This window comes from Colobus angolensis, unplaced genomic scaffold (assembly GCF_000951035.1).
Source record: "Colobus angolensis palliatus isolate OR3802 unplaced genomic scaffold, Cang.pa_1.0 Scaffold17, whole genome shotgun sequence".
Lineage (NCBI taxonomy): Eukaryota > Metazoa > Chordata > Mammalia > Primates > Cercopithecidae > Colobus > Colobus angolensis.
The window spans coordinates 1,213,968-1,222,980 of NW_012114821.1; the positions used below are offsets into that span (position 1 = coordinate 1,213,968).

General features: G+C 66.8%; 1 protein-coding gene across 1 annotated transcript in view; it reads left to right on the plus strand.

Moving 5' to 3' along the window:
- Positions 1-1,465: 1,465 nt before the first annotated feature.
- Positions 1,466-9,013, plus strand: part of PLEC (plectin) — a 26,658-nt gene continuing 19,110 nt past the window's right edge. Inside the window, exons 1-8 of the mRNA XM_011938213.1 lie at positions 1,466-1,589; positions 5,266-5,327; positions 5,718-5,807; positions 6,724-6,801; positions 6,894-6,986; positions 7,963-8,129; positions 8,656-8,771; positions 8,852-8,962. Of these exons, the coding sequence (XP_011793603.1) occupies positions 1,466-1,589; positions 5,266-5,327; positions 5,718-5,807; positions 6,724-6,801; positions 6,894-6,986; positions 7,963-8,129; positions 8,656-8,771; positions 8,852-8,962 (841 nt within the window). The remainder of the gene's footprint in view (positions 1,590-5,265; positions 5,328-5,717; positions 5,808-6,723; positions 6,802-6,893; positions 6,987-7,962; positions 8,130-8,655; positions 8,772-8,851; positions 8,963-9,013) is intronic.

Consider the following 9,013-nt stretch of genomic DNA (forward strand, 5'->3'; position numbering starts at 1 on the left):
CTCGCTCACCCTGCATGCAGGGAGGGGGCTGTCTAGCCTGGAGCAGCCGGTTCCCAGCGCAGGAAGGGCAGCCCTGGCGGTTCTGTGTGGTGGCCATGGAGCCCTCAGGCAGCCTGTTTCCCTCCCTGGTGGTTGTGGGCCATGTCGTCACCCTGGCCGCTGTGTGGCACTGGCGCAGGGGGCGTCGGTGGGCACAGGACGAGCAAGGTAAGCCCAACTGGTGGCTGCCAGGGACTCGGGGCGGGGCAGAGGGGCCGCCTGCCTCCCGCCCCTTCATTCCCTGTGCCCTCCTCTTCCTGTTTCCAAGCTGCATGTCAGTGAAAGCAGTGTTGCCCCCCGCCCCACCCTGCAGTGTAGACCCTGACCCTGCTGCAGTCCCAGGGCGGGGCAGGCTCTGCGGTGGCCCTCAGCCTGCAGCCTGTGCTGGGAAGGAGGGTGGAAGGGGAGGCCGGCAGGGCAGGAGCCTGTGGCAGCCGCCGTGGCAGGGACAAGTGGGGCAGGTGTCTGTCCGGCCATCACTGAAGTAGAGGTGGCTCCCTGCCCACAGAGCAGGGGGTGGAGCCGCACACAGGTGAGGCAGGTGCCCTCATGCCCTCAGGCCCCCCAGGGGGTGGGGGCAGCCAGGCTGTGCCCTGCCCTCCCTGCTCAAAGTCACCAGCTCCTGGGCTGTGGTCCCAGGTGGCAGCTGTGCCCAGCACAGGATGGGGTGGGCTGGAGTGAATGGAGCCTGGGGCGGGGCCCTGGGGATTGGGCAGTTTCAAGCATGGGCTTCTGGCCAGAGGGACTGCCTATCGGGGACCTGGCCGGCTGGACCTCTCCTGCAGTGAGGGCGCTGCCTGGCTCAGCTCCTCTGCTGGATCCCCGGACTTGAGATGAGTCAAGATGGGGCTTCTAGGCGTGGAGCTGAGGACGCTCGGAGCTGCCGGGGACTCAGCTGCCAGGATGGGACTTGGGCTGAGGGTTTCTTCCCCATCCATGTTTTTGGCCGGGAACCAGACACTGTCCCTGCCTCCCCACCTCAGCCCACAATTGCCCCCTTCGGCCACGGTCCTGGCTCACAGGATGCCTCTACTCCCAGGTGGTGCCAGACGTGGCTCAGCCCCTCGGTTCTGCCCCTAGCATTGTCTGCCCACCACCTGGCCCCATGCCCTGCCTTCCTCCCTGGGCCCCACAGTGCCATCCTGCTGGGAGGCCCCTCCCATGCCGCCGCAGTCCCGGGGCAGCCTCCCAGCCCGGCCCGTGGGTTGGGGCGCGGCTTCCTGGCTGCGCTGGGCGGGGCTGTGCGCCAGGGGCAGGTTCTTTGGGTCTGGGCCTGACTCCCGCAGTGGGCGGATTGTGGGGGGAGGTGGAAGAGGTGGGGAGCCAAGCCGGCGGCCTCACAGCGTGGGCTGGAAGCAGAGGCGCAGCCGCGGTCCAGCTCCCCGCACTGTCCGGGGTTCGAACCGGGGCTCAGCCCGTGACCGGCATGTCGGGAGCGGGGGGCGCCTTTGCCTCGCCGAGGGAGGTCTTGCTGGAGCGGCCGTGCTGGCTGGATGGGGGCTGCGAGCGGGCCCGCAGGGGCTACCTCTACCGGCAGCTGTGCTGCGTAGGTGGGTGCGGTGGCGTGGCTGGTGGCCCTCGGTGCCGCCACTGCTCTCACCTGGTGGGGCTTGGTCTCTGCTGGGAACCGCCGCCCGGCCTGGGACGGGGGTGGTGCCTTGGCCAGGTGCAGCCTTGCCCCCCGGAGCTCCGGAAACACCTGGGGAAGAAGGCGGGGCGATGTTCCCCTACCCCCATTTGTTTGTCTCTAGAGAAGGGGCTGGAGGGGGCGGGGCTGGCGGACTCCCAGCCGGCTCACGTCAGCCTGGGCTTTGGCCCGGATTTCCAGGACACGGGGGAGGGAGGAGGTGCTGAAGGCGGGGCTCCAGGCCTTCCGTGGGCTTGCTGCAGTCCTGGGCCCGTGGGATTCCCTTCCCAGTCTTGGGGTTTCCGTCCTAGAACTGTCTCCACTCGCGGCGGGACCTCAGCCATAGCATCCACACCCATAAAACGGGGGGCGACACTCCTCAGAGGGCCATGGCAGTGCCTGTCGTGAGGGACCCTGGGCTGGCGGCCGAGGGTCAGCTGCCCTGGACAGCACAGGTGTCAGGCAGGTGTGCAGAGGCACCTGAGCTGGGGGTGTTCTGGGTACGTCCCAGGTGGGAGAGCCAACTGAGCCACAGCTGTAGAGGGTGGGTGTGGCTTGGCTGGGTAGGGCGGTGGGGAGGGGGTGTCTGTTGGTTTTAGGGTCAGAATACGAGGAATGGGGCATCCATGGTAGGGATCAAAGGGGCAGGCTGGGCTGGTAGGGAGGGGAGGTGATGACGAGGGAAGAGCTCAGAGCAAAGAGGCGCCCAGAGGCAGGAAGTGGGGAAGGGGAACTCGAGCCAGGCTTGGGAGGTGGAGGCCCCTGACTGAGCCCCCAGCCCACCCAGCCCCAGCCCTGCCCTGCCCCAGCCCTTCTCCCCACCCTGCCCCTTCCCTTCCCTGAGCCCCTGCCCCATTCCTGTCCCTGGCCCAGCCCAGGGTGGCATCTTTGGAGGCCTGTTAGTGGCAGGGAGAAGGCTGGAACAGGGGCCTGACTAGGGTGGGGCCCACGCGGGTCCTGGACCTTGGCCCCGGCTCCCGGTTTCCAGCTGTCCTGGACTCCCTGTGCCCACCTCCCTGGCTGTTCCGGGATCTCACGCTGTGCCCCTCAGCAGAGTGGCAGCCCCGTTCCCGCAGGCAGGAGCCACCTGGTCACGGCCGGGCCCCCAGAGCCTCACGCCCAGCAGGCGCCGTGCTTGGCCTCAGGATTGGTGCTGGGCCCCGGGCTTCTGAAGAGGCAGACAGTGTTTCCAGAGGCTTTGGACCCAGGGACGGGTGGCAGAGGTGTGGGGTGCGGGGTGCCCTTGGCACACGACTGGAGGCGCTGACCAGTACGGGGTCAGATTTTGGTTTGGGGGCTTCTGTGACTCCTGAGGTTCTGGAGGCTGCTGGGCCAGACAGGCAGAGCAAGAGGGTCACCCTGAATCTCACACCAGGCTCAGAGTCCATGCATGGAGACCAAGGAGTGTCTTTGCGGGGTGGGGTGTAAGACGTGGCAGAGCCCTGGGGGCTGACCGTGCCCCTTGGCGTGGGGGCTTCCTCATCTCTGAGGGGTTTGGGCCCCCCCTCACGGCCTCACGGGCAGTAGGAATGGGGTGGGGTGAGCTCTTCCCAGAACCGAGGCCTGAGTGCAGCTCCCAGCTGGACCGAATCTGCCTGATGTACAGCTGGAACATTCTTGTGGTTGGGGCAGCGCATTCTTTCCTATGGTGGTCGGGTGGGCTGGGCAGGCCCAGAAGCTGGCCAGAGGCAGCTCCGCCCCGGACCCCAGGGAGCCAGAGGCCTCAACCAGCGCAGGCCCTTTGCCCTTTGCCCTTTACAACAGGAGGCTGCTTCCCTTGAGCCCCACCCAGCTGCAAACAGCACCCCCCACCCCTGGGGTCGCCCGGGTCCTGCCTCAGGTGTGGCTTCCCCTCCGTGAGTCACAGGCCTGGGCCCCCTCCCCATCCCTGACTCACTGGCAGGCCCCCCCCCTTCCTGGGGCTTCCTGATGCTCCATCCCCCCACGGGGCCCAGCCTCCATGAGTCAGCTACGAGCCTCCGGCCTAAGGTGTCTGCCTGGGCCAGGGTGGGCTCTGCAGGTGGGCGCTGCTCCAGGATGTGCCAGATGGGCAGCTTGGAAGGGGCTAGGCCTGGCGTGGGACCCCACTGGCCCCGGAGCAGTAGCCTGGCCTGCCCTGGGGCAGGGCAGGCACCGTGGGGTAGGGTGTGCTTCCCGCTTCATGCAGGTCCGTGAGGAGGTGTGATTGGGGTGCTGCAAGAGCCGACGGGCAGCAGGACCCCTCCCCTAGCCCAGTGTCAGCGGCTTCCCGAGTCCGCCGCGGCAGGGTGGGTGGGCAGAGGCTGAAGTAGGGCCTGGCCCGGGCCTGGAGGGAGCTCCAAAGAGAGGCGTGGCCTCAGAGCCCCTCCCATTGGGGGAGCCCTTCAGTCTGTTGGGGGGTCCTTCTGGGTGGCTGTGGGGATGGCCTGTGTTCCTTTGTGGTCCTGGCATCGTCTGGTGTGCAGTGAAGTGCCATCTCCCCCTGTGTCCCCAGGTCCCCCTCGGGGACTGCATTGGGCAGGATGGGTGAGGAAACCCCGGTTTCCTGTCTCTGGCGGGCTGAGGGCGTGTCTGTGGGGGAGGGGGCGCCTTGCTCCTTCCCGCCGGGACACTCCCCTCCCTGGCGGCCTGGGCGGGGTGGGGCCTTAGGGGCGGGCCCGCCTCACCAGGGAGTATAGCAGGCAGGGAGTGGCCACATCGACTGGGGCTCTGAGCTGAGCCTGTGCCCCTGTTCCGAGTGAGCGTCTCGTGGGGCCGCCAGCCTTCAGCTGCCTGTGTGCCACGCGGGGCTGCCCGGAGCACTGTGCTGAGGCTGAGGGTCTGGGCGACAAAGGTGTGGGGGTAGCATGTCTCAGAACCAGCTCCGCGTGCCGGCGCCCGAGGGCCTGGGCCGAAAGAGAACCAGCTCGGAGGACAACCTGTACCTGGCTGTGCTCAGGGCCTCTGAGGGCAAGAAAGGTAGCAGGGCTCCCCTTGGGCACCCCCGCCAGGCAGGGCGGGCCCCTGTGGGAGGAAGGCCCACATCCTGTGGCAGGAAGCCTTGGCACCGGGTCGGGGGCTGGTCTTGGAGATGGGGGTCGGGGGCCAGCCATCCCCACCCAACACAGAGTGGGCCAACAGGAGCCCACGAGGCTGATGGGGGGCCTCTGAGCATCAGGTGTCAGGCCTGGACGGGCGAGGAACTCTGCGCGCTGGGGAAGGTTCGCTGCTCTGTCAGCAGCACACACAGCTTCCCTTCTAACACCCCAGCGGGCCCTGGCCCTGGCTCTGGCTCTGCCACACCCCTGCTTGGGTCTCAGTCTGTAGGGGGCGGCGGGAGTGCAGGACGGGACATGTGTGCCCTGGGCTCAGGGTGCGGTTCAGGACCCTCCCATTTCCTCGGGGGAAGAGTCGGGTGGGGTGGTGCACCTGGCGGCGCCTGGGCCCCTGGCACCTGGGTCTCTGCTGTCCTGGCTGGGCTGCGGGTGAGGGCGTCTGGGTCTCAGTGTGTGATCTGAGGGAGGCTTTGGGGCTCCCCAGGCGGGACCTGGCCAGCCAGGCTGCCGTGTCTGCATGGTGGTCACCAGACAGCTTCCAGGGCTTCTCCCAGGCCCCAGGTAAACCGGTCTTGTCTCCCTCAGATGAGCGGGATCGTGTGCAGAAGAAAACCTTCACCAAGTGGGTCAACAAGCACCTCATCAAGGTTGGTGGTGCATGCTTATGCGTGTCACAGGGGCCGAGGCTGTGGGAGCCGCTGAGGGAGGGTGGCCCCACCGCCTAAGGCTGTCCCCATGCTGCCTGCGCACTCACCTTTCATCTCTGAAACCTGTTATTTTCTGTCCTTTTTCTTCCCTACGCCTGCTCCTGTCTCTCTCTTCCTCCTCTTCCTTCTGGTTTTTCCTGGTCTCTCCTTGCAGCACTGGAGGGCAGAGGTAGGTGCCTCCGCGGGGCAGGGGCGTGTTCCATGGGCTCCTGGGGGACTCAGCCCCCGCCTCCTTCCCTCTGGTACTGGCACCCACTCGGTGGATCAGCCTCCCAGGGACTGTTGGTGGCTCTGGGGGACTGGCCACCTCAGCTGCTGCTGTCCCCACAGGCCCAGAGGCACATCAGTGACTTGTATGAAGACCTCCGCGATGGCCACAACCTCATCTCCCTGCTGGAAGTCCTCTCGGGGGACAGCCTGGTACGTGTGCCCCTGCCCCCTCCGGGCCCTGCCTGCCCCCACCTGGAGACCTCTGCCTGCCTTCCCTCCTTGGGGCCTCTCCGGCCGCCCACTCTACTCAGAATCCAGCTTAGCCCTTCCTGCCGTCTCTCTGGGGGCAGCCTGGCCTCGTCCCTGGCAGTGCCTCCTGCCCAGGCTGCTGGGCATCACAGTTGAGGGCCTGGCCTGGGAGTGGCCGCAACCCTCGGACCTCGGCCGCTCTGGGCCTTGCTGCCCTCCACATCGGGGCCCTCTGACACAGTAACCTCACGCTCTGCTCTGCTTTGGTTTCTCTGCTGCTTGGACTCTGAACCTTGACCTCTGCCCTTTACCCTTTGCCCTGCTCTGGCTGGGCAGCCGAGGGAGCGGGACGTAAGCAGGAGCTCACGCCTGGTGAGTGGCTGTGCCTGCTGGCCGCAGCGGCACGGGAGCTCCCCAAGACCATGGAGCCCAGCTTTCTGGGGGCTGGCGGCCCATCGGCCGACCCCTGCCTGGCTCTTGGGCGGGCAGGTGGTTGGGTGTCAAGCTGCCTGTCCACCGTGCTGCCCAGAGCTGGCCTGGGGTCCACCAGCAGCTGCTGTGGCTGCCGCCGCCGGGCAGGAGGACCCCCCTTAGTGCCACTGCCCTCCACATGAGGCGTCCTGGCTATTGTCTCCTCCCGCCCCTTCCTTCCTTCCCTCAGCCTGGATCGCTGGACTTCCCGAGCCCTGATGGGCCTGGCCTGGCCCTTGGGCCGGTGGCCTCCCTTTCCCTGCGGGGGAGGGTGAACCTGGGATGAGAGGGGCTGCTGCCCCCTGGGGAAGACCCTTGACTCGGTCACTGCAGTGCTTAGCGGGTGTTGAGGGTGGGGCCTGGGAGCTGCAGCTGTACTGTGGGTGCTGACCGATCCTCCCCACAGCCCCGGGAGAAGGGGAGAATGCGTTTCCACAAGCTGCAGAATGTCCAGATTGCCCTGGACTACCTCCGGCACCGCCAGGTAAGGCTGCCTACCTGGCCCTGGGCCCCACCCAGCCCCTCACTAAGCCAGCCCTGCCCTATGGGCCGTGACCAAGAGTCCCTTGCTCACAGGTGAAGCTGGTGAACATCAGGAATGACGACATCGCCGACGGCAACCCCAAGCTGACCCTTGGCCTCATCTGGACAATCATTCTGCACTTCCAGGTAGAACGCCTGCCCCCGGGACCCCCACCCCCTGCAGGAGTTTGCGGAGTAGCCTGGGCTCCTCGGCTGGCGGGCTGATCCGCTTTCTGGCTGGGGTGTGGCCCACGAGGTGGCTGGCACCATAGGTATGGTGGCGCCTGGGTGCCTTCCTGCCAGCCACAGCCCTGGACTGGATCTGTGGCCTGAGGGTACAGGCCTCTCTCTGAGGCCACCTATCCGTGCCCTCTGGCCCCGGCTGGGCAGGGCCTGGAGCCTCCCTGTGGAGGAATGCAGGCCCCGGTGCCTGCCCTGGGGAGGCTTCTGCAGCAGCGCAGGCTGAGTCACCCGCTGCTTGTCCTAGCTGCACAGGAAACCACAAATCTGAGAGCTGAGCAGGCAGAGCCTGGTGCTGGCACGGCAGCTGAGTCACACAGGCTGGCAGGACGACAGGCCGCTAGGGGTGGGTGGGCAGAACCTGGCCTGAGCATGCCACTGAGTGCAAAGCCAGGCTGCCAGAGGCCCCACCTGCCAGCCGGAAACTAGGGATGGAGCTTGACCCCCAGCCTTTTCCAGGCCTGGGGGTTCTGGGCCAGGTTTAGGGGTATACTTATGGGCTCCTCTTATGCCCACTGTCCTTCCACTCTGCTCCATCCCAGCCCCTGGAGGTGCAGGGTGCAGCCTAGCCCTCCCCAGCTAGGGGAGTGGGCACCTGCTGTGTGGTGGCAGTGAGGGTTGGGGGTTCTGAGCTGCGTGGTGGTAGCTGCCACCAGCTGGAGTGGCTGGACTTGTGGCCCTGAGGCATGGCCAGTCCCAGCAGCTTCCCAACAGGGAAAGGCCCTGGAGCCCAGTGCTGCCCTGGCTAGCTTGGTGGCCCCATGCACTCCCCTGGGTGCCGAGCTGCCGCTGCCCCTGCCCCTGCCCCTGTGCATGTGGCTGTGGGCACAGGGCAGGCCTGACAGCCGTGGCTGAGCTGTGGCCTCCTGTCCGCTGTGGGCAGATCTCAGACATCCAGGTGAGCGGACAGTCGGAGGATATGACGGCCAAGGAGAAGCTGCTGCTGTGGTCACAGCGCATGGTGGAAGGGTACCAGGGCCTGCGATGTGACAACTTCACCTCCAGCTGGAGAGACGGCCGCCTCTTCAATGCCATCATCCACCGACACAAGTACATGGCCCCGGGGGCAGGAGACTGTGGGCTGGGGGCACCCCCACAGTGCCTCCGCTAGGCAGCTTCAGACACGTCGGGGCAGGGAGGAGGGCAGGAGGAACAGAGATGAGTGCCAGCTGGCCGCCTCGGGGTGGTGGAGTTCAGGGCCCGACCCTACCCTGGTGCCCTTCACAAGCACTACCGCTTCCTCGAGGCTGGAGGGCCTGCAGGCTGCTGGTCCTCACAGCCAGGAGCATGTGCCTGCTGTGGATGCCTCCGGAGGGGCCTGGTGGGCAGGGTGGCTGCAGGGAGCGCTGCCTGGCACTCTCCGCTCTGCACAGTCCTCTTGCTGGGCCCTGGCTCCTGGGCATGGGGCTGGCAGGGCGCTTTCAGCTCTGCCCGTGTGGCAGCGTACCTTTCAGGGTGAGTGTGGGGCGGGGTCCATGGTTGCTGGGATGTGTGAAGAGCAAGCCTGTGCACCTGCCTGTGTGGTGTGGCCGCTGGTCTTGTCCCACCCACCTGACCAGCCACCTGCTTGTCCCAGGCCCATGCTCATCGACATGAACAAGGTGTACCGGCAGACCAACCTGGAGAACCTGGACCAGGCTTTCTCTGTGGCGGAGCGGGACCTGGGAGTGACGCGGCTCCTGGACCCTGAGGGTACGTCTGCGTGGCCCTCCTCCCTGCCCCTTCCCCTGCTGTCTGCCCCAGAGCCCCCGCTGAGCTGCCCTTCCCTGCAGATGTGGATGTCCCTCAGCCCGACGAGAAGTCCATCATCACTTACGTCTCGTCGCTGTATGACGCCATGCCCCGTGTGCCAGACGTGCAGGATGGGGTGAGGGCCAACGTGAGTGGGGGGCCTGGAGGGCAGGGGGCTTGGGCCTGGACGCCCCGATGGCCCC